The 18,997-nt window shown below is 45.7% G+C and overlaps 1 protein-coding gene across 4 annotated transcripts in view; it reads left to right on the top strand.

Moving 5' to 3' along the window:
• The window catches only part of PDE1C (phosphodiesterase 1C), a 1,267,836-nt gene that overhangs the window by 388,420 nt on the left and 860,419 nt on the right, over positions 1 to 18,997 (top strand). For all 4 annotated transcript variants that reach the window (XM_075586551.1, XM_075586550.1, XM_075586552.1 and 1 more), the window contains exons 2-3: positions 859 to 909; positions 14,181 to 14,346. In XM_075586551.1, coding sequence (XP_075442666.1) covers positions 859 to 909; positions 14,181 to 14,346 — 217 coding nt within the window. The remainder of the gene's footprint in view (positions 1 to 858; positions 910 to 14,180; positions 14,347 to 18,997) is intronic.

The following is an 18,997-nucleotide window of genomic DNA, read 5'->3' as shown; positions in this document are numbered from 1 at the left end:
AGACTTTTGCTTTTTTGTCCTCAGCGCTGGGGACAGTAAGTCTTACTACATCTGTATGACGTTACCCGTTTTTTTTTTGTTTTTTTACAGTACCCGGTACAACATTACTATATATAATGTAGCATAAAAGAGAAAATGGTGGATACCCCAGTAAGAAGTAGAACTTTACGTACAATTGGAATTGCATCTTAAGCAGTTTATTGCGGGACCCACAGAGTGTACACAGGCTCAGAAATATCACACTAGAGGGTGGAGCCGGAGGAAAAGAAAGCCCTCCGAGTCACCATATTAACAAACTAACTTTAAAATCATATATGAAATATACTTAAAAGTGTCAGATTGTTTGTCAAGCAGGATGTAAAGAGTTTTGCCAGGATTTACTTCTTCCACAGCTTCTAGTTACCTATTGTATTTACAGTATTCTCTCTTCTATTAATCACAGTAAATACCGTACAGTATACTTTACGCCAGTCCTCTCTAGAATCATTAATGCAGAGGTAGGAATATTTCCAAATGCACTTTTAAAATAATGGCAAATACATTTAAATGTTGCTAGTTTATGCTTGTAATCCTTCACAGAATGTGTTGTTGGTTTGATAAAAATACCGTATTGGCCCTCATACAGTGCTATGTTTTTTTCCTAAAAATGTCCTTCCGAAAACTGTACCCGTATTATATGTTGTACTCGTGTTATATGCGCAGCCTAACACCTTTTATGTTTCATGTAGAACACCTTCAAAACTTTAGGGTCGTATTATGTGCGAGGCCGTACTACATTCTGGAATCAGAAATAGATTGATTTATATATGAGAAGTATTTTGTTATAACATGCTCATCTTTCTTTTCATTGTTTTTCAGTTGCAAATGAAGCTGGTGACAAGAATGCCCGGCCTCTGGCACGATTTTCAAGTAAGTGACGGACTGCCCAGTCATGCAAGATGAACAATAAATGATAGTATGACTATACTTACACAGTGTTATTGTTCAGATGTAGGAAGACTTACTGTTTCGTCACTGGGGCTAGTCGCAGGACAGTGACTGCCCCAGTGCCGGATGGTTATCGGTGCGGGGGGGTTCGATCCAGAAGAATTTCAATGAAGGGGAAATCCCTGGTTCAAAGACATTTAAAAATCAACATTTCCGGAGCTGATACCCATTAATATCAGCACCGGAGACCCCCGGCATCAATCCCATGCATAAAAAAAGCATTTACAGGCAACTTCATTACCTTAGCAGCTAACCGCTAAGGCAATGAAGGGGTTAACCACCAGTGCCATGCTTATTGTGGGTGTGGGGTGGGTGAAGGTGGTATTTGGCTCTTGGTGGGTGTTTAGGCCTTGCGGGCGCTTGTGGGTGGCCTTAACCCCTTCATTACCTTAGCACTTAATACCGCTAACTTAATGAAGGGGTTAACCCCTCCTGCTACCACCCGGTAGGCCTAAACACCCATCCTTGGGGCTAAAACCCCCTTCACCCACCACCGCTACACACAATAAACACACAACAACCCTTCTACCCACCTATTAGGCCCTCAATAAAATTACAATATCTAATAAAGAACAATTCACAACCTACCCACCCCCATGTGCCCCCACATAAAACTATGATTTATTTTTTTACACACAGGATTAATACCACAGGCCGGCGGGGGTCCCTGGGTGTTTCCCACGGTTGTCCGCAGGCCCCACAGTGCACCCCGGGCAGTTCCCACGGGTATCTGGGGGCCATCCGGTGGTCCCCGCTAGGCTCCGTGGTCCTCCAAGTGGTCCCTGTGGGTGTCTGGGGGTCCACAGGTTGTCCCCACAGGTTGTCAGGTGGTGGTAAAATATAAAAATCTATTTATTCAGTAACACTCAACAAACATAACTCCAATAGGGTGAAACAAAAAAACTCCTATGCGTTTCGGACCATAGGGGTCCTTTATCAAAACAAATAAACATGGCCTACATTTCAATAAATACATCTCCCCCCCCCAAAAAAACATACTGTACAGTACAGTAATGGGCAAAATAACTATTATCCAGATATGGATAATAGATTATTTGCCCATTATTAAACACAACATTAGCCAGCCAGCATAAATAAAGTAAATAAAAACCGTTCTACTTACCCCTGCCAATATGAAGGGTGTCCTCATCAGCATACTTTAGGGCCATGTCCTCTATCGCCAGAAAGCTTACATAAAAAATACAATCTAATGGCCCCTAACCCCTAATCACCTTAGCGCAGTGGTTCCCAAACTTTTTCGGTTCAAGGCTCCCCAAGGCGATCAGGATTTTTTCAAGGCTCCCCAAGGCGATCAGGATTTTTTCAAGGCTCCCCAAGGCGATCAGGATTTTTCCGCGCGCCCAAAGTAAAAACAAAGTTGTATATACATACCTAACAGTTGCAGTGCGCAGTTGGTGTCTCTCAGGCACACACTCTCTCACTCTCTCAGACACACTCTCTCTCTCTCACTCTCTCAGACACACACTCTCTCAGACACACACTTTCTCAGACACTCTCTCACTCTCTCACACACACTCTCTCCCTTTCACTCTCTCAGACTCTCACTCAGACTCTCACTCTCTCAGACACATGCTCACACTCTCAGACACACTCTCTCACTCTCAGACACACTCTCTCACTCTCAGACACTCTCTCACTCTCTCAGACACACTCTCTCTCACTCTCTCAGACACACTCTCTCTCACTCTCTCACACACACTCTTTTACTCTCACTCTCTCAGACTCTCTCACTCTCAGACATACTCTTTCACTCACTCTCTCAGACACACTCTCTCACAGACACACATTCTCTCAGACCACACTCTCTCAGACACACTCTCTCTCACTCACTCTCTCAGACACACTCTCTCTCACAGACACACACTCTCTCAGACCACACTCTCTCAGACACACTCTCTCAGACACACACTCTCTCTCACTCTCTCAGAGACACTCTCTCACTCACTCTCTCAGACACACTCTCTCTCACTCACTCTCTCAGACACACTCTCTCACTCACTCTCTCAGACACACTCTCTCTCACTCACTCTCTCAGACACACTCTCACTATCGGACACACTCTCTCTCACTCTCAGACACACTCTCTCTCACTCTCAGACACACTCTCTCTCACTCACTCACTCTCTCAGACACACTCTCTCTCTCACTCTGTCAAACACACACTCAGACACACTCGCTCTCACTCTCTGACACACTCTCACTCACTCTCTCAGGCACACTCTCTCACAGACATACACTCTCTCAGACCTCATTCTCTCAGACCTCACTCTCTCAGACCCCACTCTCTCAGACCTCACTCTCTCAGACCTCACTCTCTCATACCTCACTCTCTCATACCTCACTCTCTCTCTCAGACACACACTCTCACTCTCTCAGACACACACTCTCTCTGACACTCTCTCACTCTCTCAGACACACTCTCTCAGACACACACTCTCTCAGACACACTCTCTCAGACACACACTCTCTCAGACACACACTCTCTCAGACACACACTCTCTCAGACACACACTCTCAGACACACACTCAGACACACACTCTCAGACACACACTCTCAGACACACACACTCTCTCAGACACACTATCACCCTCTCTAAGATACACTCTCACCCTCTCTCAGACATACACACACACTCTCTCTCTCACTCACTCTCAGACACACACTCTATCACTCTCAGACACACTCTCTCACTCTCTCAGACACACTCTCACCCTCTCTCAGACACACACTCTCTCAGACACACACTCTCACTCTCTGACACACTCTCTCTCACTCACTCACTCACTCACTCCCTCTCACTCACTCTCTCACTCACTTTCTCACTCTCAGACACACTCACTCTCAGACACACTCTCTCAGACACACTCTCTCTCACTCTCTCAGACACACTCAAAGACACACTCTCTCAGACACACTCTCACTCTCTCGGACACACTCTCTCACTCTGACACACTCTCTCAGACACACTCTCTCTCTCACTCTCAGATACACTATCTCAGACACACACTCTCTCACTCTCTCAGACACACTCTCTCTCACTCTCTCAGACATACTCTCTCAGACACACATTCTCTCAGACACACATTCTCTCAGACACACTCTCTCTTACTCTCTCAGGCACACTCACTCTCTCAGACACACACTCTCTCACTCACTCTCTGACACACTCTCACTCTCTCAGACACACTCTCTCTCACTCTCTCAGACACACTCTCTCCCACACACTCTCCCACACTCTCCCACACTCTCACACACACTCTCCCAGACTCCCACACTCTCAGACACACACTCTCCCAGACTCTCCCACACTCTCAGACACACACTCTCCCAGACCCTCCCACACTCTCAGACACTCTCCCAGACTCTCAGACACACTCTCCCAGACTCTCACTGATATACACACACACACACACACACACACACACACACACACACACACACACACACACACACACACACACACACACACACACACACAGTCACTGATACACACACACACACACACACACACACACACACACACACACACACACACACACACACACACACACACACACACACACACACACACACACACACACACACACAGTCACTGATACACACACAGTCACTGATACACACACACACACACACACAGTCACTGATACACACACAGACACTGATACACACACACACACAGTCACTGATACACACACACACAGTCACTGATACACACACAGTCACTGATACACACACACACAGTCACTGATACACACACACACACAGTCACTGATACATACACAGTCACTGATACATACACACACACACACACACACACACACACACACACACACACACACACACACACACACACACACACACACTCTCACTGATACACACACCGTCACTGATACACACACACACACACACACAGTCACTGATACACACACACAGTCACTGATACACACACACACAGTTACTGATACACACACACACACACACAGTCATTGATACACACACACAGTCACTGACACACACACAGTCACTGATACACACACAGTCACTGATACACACACACAGTCACTGATACACACAAATACACACACACAGATACACACACAGATACACACACACAGGTACACACACACAGATACACACACAGATACACACACAGATACACACACACACACACACAGATACACACACACACACACAGATACACACACACACACATATACACACACACACACAGATACACACACATAAATACACACACACAGATACACACACACAGTGGAGAGCAGAAGCAGTGACGGATGTGAGTGACTGGGGGAGAAGGAGGGAATGAGGGAGGAAAGGCAGGAGATCCATGTAGGTGGCTCCTTGCCTCCCCCTGCACCCACCGCCCAGACAGGCAAATGTACAACCCCTCACCCCTTCAACACCTACCTTCTCCTATCACCCGGGGCAGAAGGGGACGGGACACCACGCAGTGCAGTGAGTCAGAGAATGTAGTGTCATCAGGCCTTGTGTGAAATTAGAGGCAAAGGCGTGGTGCTTACTGGATCTGTACTTAATGCACTGTACTTCCTGTATTAGCCAGTCCGCCTCTACCGTGAAAGAGGCTGGTTTACCCAAATTAAGCTGTCAGGGCTCTGGCAGTTTGAGGCCCTCCTTAGGGGAGCGGTGGGAAACCGTTACCTCATCCCACCAGGGGATAAGGGAAGAGCAAGGACCACTCTTGGTACCCTTTGGCTGGGAGTGAATCAGGGACATCCTGAGGGTGAACACCCTACAAGTTACAAGTCAACTGGCCTCTGAATACAGAAAGACAATAAAGAATCCTGTGTTTTATTATACCTCCTGCCTGAGTGCAAGTACATGTGCGAGTGCGCACACATCCAAAAAGAGAAAACATCAGCACCTATACCTGAAAAGGGTTACAAATACGTGTGGATTCACAAACATATATCCACACAAACACAAATAAAAATAGCATTGAGTTGAATAAAAAAAAAATACAAAAAAAAGTCACTATTATATAATACTACAGAACAGATTTATTTAAAAAAAAAAAAAAAAAAAAAATAGAAAAAAAACATAAGGTTTCACATTTCGCTGCTGTAAATATTATCAGGCCAAGTAGTTTAAAATACGTAACAAAACCACAAGGTGGCAGTGTAGTGTAGGAACATTTTACTGTAGTTCTATAGACAAAGCTGATGACAGGGTCTCCAAAATGAAAAGAAACCGTCCGCCCAGCTCATTGCTTTTTTTTTAACCTACAGTAGCCCTTTTTTTTACTCCTCTCTTTATTTACATGGGTGGGAAGCAGTGGGTCTCCAGAGCTGAACAGCATAAATTGCTGCTACAGGGACTCCCTGGTTTCGAGATACTTTCTGGGGAAAGTACCCAAAACAAAATGGCGGTTTCAATCTCCTGCACTGAACGGTCCAATGGGAAGCCACAATGTCCTCCTTTGCGGCTTCCTATTGGCCTGCGTCACACAGTGATGTTAATACCAGGAAGCACCGGCAGCAACTTTTTCTGGTACGTATCTCGGGAGGGAACAAGTTTTCTGAAGGGGCCAGATAACAAAAAGGTTTGTAACAGAAGGGTCACATGATTATTGTATTTTGATAAATGTAAAACAATTATATTCCAACATTTTACAAGCATTTATAACATCCTGTTATTCAGAAATGAGGAATTCCCGCTGTCTGTGAGCACCAATAGTTATGTAGCCAGGTCCCCCTTGCCCCCTTACCTCCAATGCGAGCACGGGAAGGGGGAAGCTAGTGCTATATGCCGGTAGCGCTGCGGGAGGTCGGCGGGCTGTAAGCCTAAGATCCGGAGCTCCACGGCGGACACAGTACATGGCACCACCATTTTGTAACATTGCGCATGCGCGATAGAGACTCGGTGCATGTGCAGAAGGCTAACAAATTGCGGTGGCCATCTTGGAAAAGGCTCCGCAGGGGACTACATGTCCCAGCAGCCCCAGGGGCTGCACAACCACGTGGGCTGTGTTAGCCAATGGGAGCAAGGAAGCCACGGAGCTCAGAAATAGATACATTTGGCGTGGTTGGGACCATGATTCAGTCGGAGCAGGGACAGCAAGGGGTAAGTTAGTGTCCGGTGAGCAGTGCATTCCTGGACTAGGCCAGATACCCCCATAGATCCCAGCTAAGCCGCGACTTACTTTAGTTTGTGGCTGCTATAGGGAAGGCCCCAGATAGGGACGCTCCCCTTAGCCTTGTAGTGACAGGTGTTGAGTTAAGGCACCAGTGATGGCGGTCTGGGACCAGATCATAGGCAACTAGACACTTTATAGGGACACACTCCAGCGGGAGCCCCCTCAGAGGCAGACGCCTTTGCGAGAGGATTGGAGAGACCATGTCATGGGCTCACAGTGCGGTTCGACAGATCACCATCTTCAGGTTGTCCTGGTCTGGACCGGAGACCAGGAAAGGTACCCATCGTTCACCAACGTGATGGCCTGAATGCCTAATGTGTGATCTATAATGGTGTAAAGTGAAGTGACGTCTAGAGTTATCCATAAATATTTACTAGACCAAATGATATCTTTTTGGATTAGACCAAATGATATCTTGAGTGGCTGTGAGCAGTTGAGAAGAGTCTCTTTATTAAGACGGTAGTGACTGAACCAGTGGTTGTAAGTATGAATCCACATACCTAGATAAACCATCTCCTAAAGATCCAATGCTCGATATTATAGTTGAGTTGCAGCATTAAAGCTGCACCCCTGATGAAGATCGGAGTACCGATTAAAACGCGTAGGCTGGTTCCTTTCATGTTCGAGAGCACTGTGCTGCCTGTCTGCTCTGCTACTTGGCATTGCTGCTGTGAGACTGGAACAATCAGAGACGGAGGATTCCATTGGAAGTGACGTCACACACTGTTCGCTCCGGAGTAGGATCACACGGACCCTCTAGCTTCCTGCTACAGCCACTGCAGAGAGGCACGAACGAGACATCTACTGGACCCAGAGTGGTCAAATTGCCTGTGTTCTTGTGGGATCATGTGAGTTGAATGGGCTCACTGCTCATGTATGTGTTTTTTAATAAAACTGTATTACACTATATATATATATTTTTTTTTCTTTTCATTTATGGTCCAGTTCCCCAGCCTTCAGTGGTATGAGGCTGGAGTCGTGTCACTTCCGGTTTCGGCTCTTTACCGGAAATCCGGCTACACATAAAGCAGGAGAGGGTCTGAGATACTGGCATGCCAATAGGAGGTGATGCCCAGTGCCGTGGGGGAGAAGACCCCCAAAAGCACTACTAGCCAGTAGCCAGACTAACACTGTACTGCTGCGGCCAAGTTTATTCGAGCATTTGCCCGTTCTCGGCCGCAGCAGTAAACTGGCGCGCGCCGGAGGGTGCCGGGCGCGCGCCAAAGCAGCGGAAGAGCGCCCTCCGATCGGGGCGCTCTCCCTCCCGCTGCCGGGTCCGCCGGGTCCCCCGGAACCCCCTGCCGCCGTCCCCCACATCGCGGGACACCAGGGCTCCCTCGGGGAGCCCTGGACGCGCGTGCAGGGGGCGCAGGCTCCCGATGACGCGTGACCGCGCGGCACGCCGGGGGGTGGCCACTAGCAAGCCGGGAAATCTCCCGGCTTGCGGAACTGGCCGCAGTGCAATAAACTGTGTCGGTAGTGTAGATCATTTGTACTGGACGGTCATCGTGTGCAGTGTACAATAAGAAAGCGTTTTGCCTAGCCTTTAGTATGCTGAATTGCCACTGAGCAGAAGCTAAAATGGACGGTCATCGTGTGCAGTGTACAATAAGAAAGCGTTTTGCCTAGCCTTTAGTATGCTGAATTACCACTGAGCAGAAGCTAAAATGGAGTGCAGTGTTCACAGGAGAGCGGATCCCCTTTTAAACAGTGAGACTTGCGTTATAGTGAAAGCTGTGGGTTCACGAAAGATGGTTGAAGACGTATGTGGAGCTAAAATGGCGGCTGCTATACTTGATAGTGCACCGCGTGATGCAAAGAGGCTAAAATACAGCCCCCTGTATTGTGACTTGGTCGGAGGAGAGTCCACCCATGCAGAGATACCGAGTGCCCCTCTTCTAATCTCCGCCAGAGGGAGGGAGCACGATGAGAGCCAATTACAGCGTTCTGCCCAAGTTGAAGGAGGAGCCGGATGTGAGCTTCCGCACCCTCAGTCTTGCAGAGCTGGGAACAGAGGAGTAAATTATCGAGCTAGCAAGGTGATTAACCCAAACTCCAAAGAAGAGATGGGTGATTGCAATGTCACTACTTATCAACTCCTAGGAGGCTCCCTGGTTGTTGAGCTCGATGGTCGATAGTTCCTAAGGTGTCTGTGCCTGCAATGCAGACTACCTGGAGCAGCGCCAAGTACCACTGCGAAATGCCCGCAGTGTGGCATATACTATCTATGGCCGGTAGACCTGTTTCCCACTATGGTAGCTCCATTTGAGGGACCTCAAGCGATGCTCATGGAGGTGGACAGCGGTGATGTGGCTGCTAACCTGAGTCCGTGTGCCCTACAAAGTGTTCTGATGGCTTACCTGGTTCCGTATACTGATCCTGCAGTAGGGACCGAGGCAGCGTTGTTAAGATTTACCCTGACGGAATGGGGAGCACCAGAATATGGGGTATCGGAACGGGACCGCTTCGTACCCATACCAGCCAGTGACGGTGTGAAGACCAGATGTGGATCACCTGCGGAAGTGCCTTTGCCGTCCTCTTCGGACGACGAGATGGACAGTCTCATCGGTGGTGATATGCCGGCCGGTGAACCATTCCAGCGGTCAGGCCCTGTCGAGAACACTTAACGGAGAGACGGATGAGTCCAGAGCTTCCCAGACAGCAGGCGCTGGTGTGGCCTGAGCCGCGTTGAAATCCCACGGCCGTGGCGACTCCCAGTGTTGTGGAGAAGGGACCCAAGACTGCTCCTGAGGACCAGCGGAGTATCGTGAGCCAGCGGAGTGGTGAGGAACCACCACCACCTTACTCCCGCCAGGTAAAGATTGAAGAGACCGGAGAAAGAGATCGCTCTGAGGCCTACTCACGTGTCCGCGACTCTGCAGAACCTCCGCCACCACTTCCGGTGGATGACGCGTTTCCGGCGTGGGACGGAGAGGTGTACGCTGACTCCGGAGCGACGACTGGAGATGACGTCACTTCCGGGTCGACCCTGAGCTTTGAGCGGGGACATGCCATCGCCTCCCAGAGGAGCTCCAGTATAACGGCCGAGGAGGTGAAGAAATATCGAGATGCACTAGTCAGCCGAGGGATGCAGATGCGTGCTGCTTGGGACAGTAAAAAGACCCCTAATGGTCGCGGCATAGCCCGACTTAGTGACACTGTCCCGGACTCTGGTGCTTCACTCATCCCTGCCCTAGCACCACTGCCACAGCCACTGCCCCGTCACGTTCCTGTCCACCGGGTCCTAGTAGGGGTAAGAAGGATAAGGCCCCCACACTTTCTATGGACTGGTGGGATTGAGTGACCAGTGAAGAAGGGTCCGATGGGGAGATACCATGGGTGAGTAGAATACCTGTGCCCAACCCCACTGTATTTAAACTTGTGTCTAGGGGTAAAGCCAGGGGTTCACATTCTACAGATAGGGATACTTATGGAGTGTCTTCCAAAGATGAGTCTGAGGAGTCTATGTGTGTGTCATCCTCATACGAGCACCGTGATAAATGGTGGGCACCATTATTTGAGGGGTACGATAAGGGTATGGATTGCACAAGATTCATTCTAATCAAGAATGAGGTAGTAGATCATTGGTGGGACATAGGCACATAATCTGAAAAGGCGGTTGCTGAGGAACTCACTAGGCGATAGAGAGAGATTACACAAAAGTTAGTGACACCATCAATATTCTACGACGAGATGGCATCTGAGGAGCCTGTATACTGGGTACTGCCAGGCAAGGCGAGGAACAAAAAGCTCACTAAGTTGAGTAGAGCCGACAGGGCTATCGTGGCACGTTATCGCCAGTCTCATGGGTATGAGTACCCCTATGTGCCAGAGCCAATTATGCAGGAGATTGAGGACCAAATGGATATACAGTATGGCTCAGGGACGCAGTCATTGACTATCTGAGGTCAAAGAGTAGCAGCACTGCTTATCAAACGGAGGAAAGGATCTGTTCCTTAATGAGAGTATGGAGTGTAGGGAGGAACATATTCATGCATAAAATTGTGTACCGCTCTGAGAATGGGCCTCCTCAATCATATTTTGTATGCTCTTTGATAAAGTGCGATCCCTCGCACGAAATATGTCAGAGTGAACATTTTTTGCTGTTTAAATGTGCCAATAAATTTAGAGTTTGCTGATCCAGAGGATTCCCGGTCTGTTTCACTGACGTTGGCAGCTGCACCGCCTTCTTCTCTCCAATTGTTCTTTGTATGGGTCATAGACCATAATGGACAAGAAGTAAAGAAGCCTGATCCGACATTACTATTAGGAAGGATTCTACATATTGGGAGTAGTCCTATGTTGTTTCACCATCCAAGGTGGGTAGGTGTATAACCTGCAAATGTATGACACTGTATAGTAACAAAATGTCATTTTGTGTTTTGCACAGGTTGTTCACCTGCAGGATGGCCCAGCAAATTTGGCCAAGTGGGGACCATTGGATTCCACCAGAGGGAGAGTGTAGCCCTGATTGTTTTTTGGGCTATAGGTCTGCTCTCCTCCTGGCAGTAAAGCCTAGTAAGGGTAGGGTTTCCAGGAGTAATTATGGGTTTTCCCCACTCCTTGCAGTGCAGTGAGTCAGAGAATGTAGTGTCATCAGGCCTTGTGTGAAATTAGAGGCAAAGGGGTGGTGCTTACTGGATCTGTACTTAATGCACTGTACTTCCTGTATTAGCCAGTCTGCCTCTACCGTGATAGAGGCTGGTTTACCCAAATTAAGCTGTCAAGGCTCTGGCAGTTTGAGGCCCTCCTTAGGGGAGTGGTGGGAAACCGTTACCTCATCCCACCAGGGGATAAGGGAAGAGCAAGGACCACTCTTGGTATCCTTTGGCTGGGAGTGGATCCAGGGACATCCTGAGGGTGAACACCCTACAAGTTACAAGTCAACTGGCTGCTGAATACAGAAAGACAATAAAGAATCCTGTGTTTTATTATACCTCCTGCCTGAGAGTGAAGTCTATTGGGAGGAGGGGAAAGAGGGAAGAGATTATTCTGCAGAGACTTCTCCCCATACACCTGGGGGCTGCACAAGATGGGGGCGCTGCACCTGTGAGTACTATTCGGGCAAGACACCAGAAGCCTGTCCTGTCATTCCCCTACAATACCATGCGGGAGACCCAGGGCCCCCTGTTACCAGCAAGTTTGCACCACACTAAGCCCTGTAACCAGAGAGAGTTTCCCAGAGATAGATCCTAAGTGAGATTGTGTGGGGGAAACAGGGTTACATATATAAAATAAGTTTGAAGCAGGGGGGCTCTGGAGATGAACCACATTCATTTAAACTCCTGGGACCCCCTGCTTCCCGACATACACACCTCGGTAGGTGCCAGCAGTTTGTGTCCCGGTCACGGCTTCCTTTTGACCCACGTGACTGGGACATTTAAACAGCAGAGAGATAAAGGCACCCCCTATGGAGGTAAGTATCTCAGGAAGCAGGAGGCCCTGGAGCAGAAAGTTACGTGGTTCCACTCCGGAGGCCCCATGCTTCAAAGATATTTTTTTTTTTAAACGGCTTTGGAGTCCGAGTCCGGATTCCTAGCAACCAGCTCTGACTGTGAGCGGTTTTTGGAGGGGGGGGGGGAGTGTAATTGGCCTAAAACATCAGGGAAATTTCGGGAAAATTGATTTGGATTGTTCCACCCATCTCTGTCAGGCCCGGACTATATACATTTCTATTACCTTAAATTACAAGTGAGTCTTAATGGGGAAATTGCACAGATGCGCAAGTAACTGAAAGGAAATGACAAGGGACAGAGAGTCCAAAGGTCACATCAATGCCCTTTGTGGGCCTGATTTGGCCCACATGCTGCCAGTGGAAGAGTTGGGGATAAATTGAGGTTAGTTACTAGAAAGCACATATTGTAGTAACATCGCAAAAAGGCTTAAGTATATGGTGAACTTAAGTATAGGGGGTGAAGTAGCTTAGCGGCAAGAACAATGGCTCTGAAGAGGATTCAACCTGTTAAAATCCCAACAGCAGCTCTCCCTGTGACCCTGGACCAGTCACTTTCTCTCCCTGTGCCTTTCCTAGGTACTAAAATGAGATTGTAATCTTTTCAGGACGCGATAGAGTCTATTTAGTAAAGTCTTCTGGCTTTACAACTGAGGCAAAACCAGTGCACAAAAACAGCATCGTATTTATCAGAGAAAAAGAATCCCATTGAAAGCAATGGTTTCCCCCTCCTCTTTTGTATCTGGTGCAAATTGTTTGCACTGGTTTTCCTCCAGTTCTGCAGCCAGAGACTTTAGTAAACTACCCCAATCGTGGCTGTAACTTCTATGTACAGCACTGTGTATATTGTCATTGATATAAAAGGAAAAATATGAATAATTTGAATTCATGTTTCTGTCTAATTTTTTATTAAATTACTTTCCTGCCTTCGAGTTTTTCCTAGGAGAAATAGCAAATAAAACAATCACTTGTGAGCACATTCACATGTCTCAGACAGGTCTGAAACCCTGCTTTTCTCTTGATTATACCAAAAAATGCACAAAAACAAAATACACCAATCCAATAGAGGTAAACATACCTCGAGCTACGTGCGCACCGCCTGGAGCTGCAGGGCGGCAGACTGGAGAGGAGACAGAGGAATTTTCTTGGCAGGCGACGGCCACGTCACATGAGCGGTTCAGCCAATGAGGGAGAACCACACACAACCACGCCACCCTGTCTCCTCTGCTTCTCTCCTCTCCTGTCTCCTTTGTGTGATCAAGATGCCGCTCAGCGGCAGCATGAGGATGACGTCACCAGATCGTGCTGCCGCTCAGTGGCATCTGGTGTAATCGCAGCCTTAGCATACTGTGCTTCCACTGCACCTAGGGATTCTGGGAAATGACATGCAAATGAGTAGACAAGTGTCATCTTCTGTTCATGTCCATTTGAACACGGACACCCCATAAGCTGATGCCTGCCGTATTACTAGGACAAATAGAAGGCAAACTACTTTGACAGCTTTTGAAACCGAAGCGGAAAATGATTGTTTGGTTTCATTGCAGGGTCCAAATCTCAGAACAGCCTGTGGAACACCATCATTAGTGGGCTGAATCTCAAAGAAAAGCAGAAGCCGGCCATCGTCGCTGACCCTCGAAGTCCGGAAGAGATTTTAGCAGATGAGTTGCCACAGGTGGACAGTCCGGATGCTATACCGAAAACATCTATCAGGTTTGACCGATCCCACACTTGTTTTTTTGTTGCTGTTGTATCTTAATAAGGATGTTTTGCAGGTGCATATAAAAACAAACAATAATTGTATCCTCGATGGTTTTGGTGTCTGCATCTCACTATAGGATAGATTAGACTAGACAAACAGACTAAGTTATTTATGGAAGAATAATAATTGTATTATAATATTAATGTGATGGTTGGTGCTTGTTCTATTCATTTGGCTGACGACCACTTTTTGAATCAAATGCTAAACTTTGACATCTGAAATAATAATGCATTTAATAGTAAAGCAAAATTGTGATGGATTATAGTAAAGTTAACATGATGAAGCAGAGAACAGAGCCTTCCACCTTAGGCTGAGCTTATAGTTAGTGCAATTGTGCTTGCGCGCACGACAAGCACACATTGCCTAGTGCCTATGAGGCTGTCGCTATCCGCACGTGAGCACACGACAAAGCGCGGCCCTGTGACGTCCACGTCACGTGAGCAGTTCAGCCAATGAGGGTGAACCAGCTTCATGACGCATCAGCCACGCCTCTCTCACGCTTCCCCATCGCCTCTCCAATCTCTTGCAGCCAAGTTCACAGATCGCTGGGGCTGCAGGAGTGCGCGAGGCTATGCGCTCCTTCGCGCTCCATCTTGCTCTGTCGCGCAGGCAGTATAATCTTGGCCTCAGCCAGCTACATTTCCCCATATCCTCAAACTGTAGTGAGGTAGGGAATTCTATTTTCCTTGCCATTTTTGGTTGTATATCGGCAATCATTGTCTGCTCCGCTATGATAGAAATTAATGTATAAGGTTTGTAGTTCCTACCTCCATTTTTCTCTTTAAAGGATGAGTTTAATCTATTTAAAGTGGTGGTGCAAATATTTCCTTAATGATTTGTTGTTATCGCTGTTTATGTTCCAACCCCCAAATTTTTTTTTTATGCATTCCAGATACAGGAATTAGTTTGGATGTCATACAACTGCTGTGAGAATAATTGTGTACTGCCTTGCAGTCAGGTGTGATAAAACAACACTGTCAAGCCAGATTCCCTTCTCACATTTTGTCTTTGCTAACGTGAAGGACTTTCTTTCACATACAAATACGTCCTTCTTGTACAGTTATAGACACTTCTAATTCTGGTTACATTGAAAAATGTTAGAAAGCATAGAATACGAATATTACTACAGCTCAACCCCGTTATAACGCGATCCGTTACAAAGCGAATCCGCTTATAACGCGATGCAAGCGTGGCTCCCAATTTTCGGATTTATGAATACTTTACAACACGATTATTGGTATCTTATATACTATATTGTACAATGCATACAATTGTACATTATATCTAACGCGATCCGCTTATAACGCAATGTGATTCTTTGGGCCACAAGCACAGCGTTATAAGGGGGTTGAGCTGTATTCATGTAAACTATTAATATTTCTATTCATATAAACAATGAATATAAACCTAGTATTGAACATTTAAATGTAACCTTCTTTGAAAATGTTAGTTATTAGTCTACCTGTGTGGCCTGTGAAGTATCTTGAAGATTGGCTTGTCCTCAGTATCACTGTAACTGTCCTTAATCAATAGAAAGAAGGACGTGTCATTTTATACCAAGTATTCCCACATCTATTTTCAATACAGAACTTCGTACTGGGCTAATTTTTATCCAAAGGTAAAAAGTGCGTTACTGTACATTTAACAAGTAAACATGCTGAGTGAGCATATGTGAACACAGTAGCTGTTTTTTTTCTTTAGATACAGTTATTTATCCTAATGTTTAATGGTGCCTTTCTGTTTGGTAACTTCTGCAAATTAATGAAAGTACATAGCACATTTTTTTTTTACAATTTACAAATAAGTTTACTGTATTTGATAAATATCTAGTCTTTTCCAATTTTACGGAACTAATTAGCACATTATTCATGCAATCCAATAATATAATATTAGGATGTGTTTGGCCATATGGTTGATGCGTGCCATTTGTTTATGTTTTCAATACATTCTTCTAAAGAGAATTATTGATAGGTAGCTTTCCAATTAAATATTTGACTGGTGATTTAACGTACTGTAAAAGCAAAATAAGCAATTAGCTCAAGCCCCAAATTAATTTTAAGAATCATCATCTTATTTTTTTTTTTATATGAACATGTATATTTCGTTTATCAACTTATTCCTTCATTTGAATTCTATGAATTATTCTAGTTAGTATTGTTATTCCGCCAGTTCTTGTGGAATTAAGTGTTAGATTGGGGAACCCTAAAATGTTCCTGCTGAAGACTTTCAAGTGGCTTCTTCTGAATCCGTTTCCAATAAGTATGTTTATAGACGATCATCACACATACAGTACCTCAAAAGTGATACACTGTACAGTACTTGAATGATCTTGTTTATGAAATTAGTCCTTGTGGAGAACCACTGTAGAGCAAGGCTGTTCCAATAGGTAACTAAGGTCTGGGTGCACATCTTCAGCCCACATTGCCAGGACCACACCATTTGGCTACATTTGCAGATGGTTCCTCCTTTTCTCTGATCCACAGTTAAGAACTTAGCAGAGTGGGAGGAAGCAACAAGGAGTCGGGTTGTCTGGACCCTGCATATTTAGATTGATAAAAAATTAATTTGCGTGAAAATGAATTGGGAAGCTGGACAAGAGCCTTGTTTTTAGAAGGTCAACTATTTTCTAATAAGTGGCATGCATGAAAAGGTGATTTTGCTGCCTGAAGTATCACCATCTACGGTTCATGGGTTCTGATGCCATCAAAGATGTATCCAATATACTGAGGGTTTGACTAGTATTGTACATTCTAGAATTGTACCTCTACTGTAAAACCATTTACTAAATAGCATACAGTATACAGAAGCAAATGTGTTTGACAGTGTATCACTATGAGCTTACCAGGCAACGTGTATATCGGTGCAAAAAAATAAATAATCAATCTATAATATTAGGAAACTTGATTTCTGAAGAAGAAAAATACAGTAAGCTCCAACTGAATAAAGTTGTTCAAATTTGAACGGGGGATATATGTTAGACATGTTTTTGACCTTTCATAAACCGTTAAACACCAACTATTAATTACCTACACAATGTTAAACCCCCTAGATAAATACCCTAAAGTAGAATGTAAAACTGTACAAGTAGATGTATTACCAGCAGAAAGGATGTAGTGTCTCTTTAACACATCACAGTAAGCCAGGGGTTGGCAACCTCTTTCAACCACTTCTGGCAGCTTAGTTTGGGGTGTTATCCGGCACTTCCGTGCAGGGCCGATCACAGTGGGGGAGGGGGGGGGGGGGGGACCTGGAACAATTTCCTGGGCCTCTTTTGGCTGCCAGGCCCCAGCCCTCCCCTTGGGGCCTTCAGTGAAAGTTCCACTGCGGCAAACACCCCCATTGGTGACGGAAGTGGGGCACAAATTCCACTTCCCCTCGTGGGATCTTCACGGCACCCGGAGGCCTCCCCCAATGTAAGATGTGTGTGTTTTTGGAGGGGGGATTAGTGTGTACAATATGTGTATTGAGGAGGGTTAGAGTGTGTGTATTGGTGGAGGGGGGTTAGTAGGTGCCCGTGTGTTGGGGAGAGGGGGTTATTGTGCCTGGGGATTATTGAATATGAGAGATTGAGTGGGGGAAGAATTGAGTGTGTGAGGGGATTGAGAGAAGAGAGAGGAAGGGAGTCGGAGTATATGGAGGGATGGAGAGAGTAGGGAGGAAAGGAGAGAGTGGTGAGGAAGGGAGACAGTGAGTGAAGGGGGAGAAAGTGAGAGGAGGGAGAGAGTAAATAAATATGCTGGACCAAGCTTATTGGGTGGAAATTATATATTGTTTTGCACAGCATAACAATGAAAATATGAAGTAAATGGACTTATTATTGTGAGATTCATTTTTTTCCCCCATGTATTTTTTCCTTTCCCTAATTCTGATTGAATTACATTTGTTGTAGGTTAATGCTTATACATACCTATAATTGTGTGTGTGTACCATATATGTATCATGTATGTGTTTGTGTAGATGCAATCATATTCCTGCCTGTGTGATGGCTCTCAAAATAGTTTGTCCAAAGAAAATGTTTCAAAAATGACTCTTCTTCCTTGAAAGGTTGGAGACCCCCGAGGTGAGCTTTAGGTTCAAGTAAGTACAACGTCTACTTTGAAAGTATTATAATAAACAACTTGAGTACCTTGTTATATACAGCAATGAGGAATAGGAGATGGGAGACAGAACGTAACTAGTACAAAGGTATTGATAAGTAGCCATACTATAAGTAGAGATGTGTTGGAGAAACAACTTGGTGAAGTTTTGGCAAATTTTGGTGATTTCCACCAATACTGTATTTACATAGATAATTGGGAAGTAAGCTTTTCCTAAAATATTTTGGTGAGTTGTTTCTTCCACTCTTTCTTTTTTCCATCTTATCTTCTCTATCCACTTTGTAATCTCACCAGAGACTACAGTTTAGTAGATCAACAATAAGTCACGGAGGGAATAATATGAAAACGACCAATAGATTTGGAGATACTCAAGTCATATATTGATTTTATATCTTAAATGTGAACATTGATGTTATACCAATATTTCCTGTACCTGTTGTATCGGTTTCACTCTGACTCTCCCCTTGTAAAGTATAATTTGTGTATGTCTCCAAACCTGCAATAA

Source organism: Ascaphus truei, chromosome 2, assembly GCF_040206685.1.
Source record: "Ascaphus truei isolate aAscTru1 chromosome 2, aAscTru1.hap1, whole genome shotgun sequence".
NCBI classification, from domain to species: domain Eukaryota; kingdom Metazoa; phylum Chordata; class Amphibia; order Anura; family Ascaphidae; genus Ascaphus; species Ascaphus truei.
This window is presented reverse-complemented; position numbering and strand designations above follow the sequence as displayed.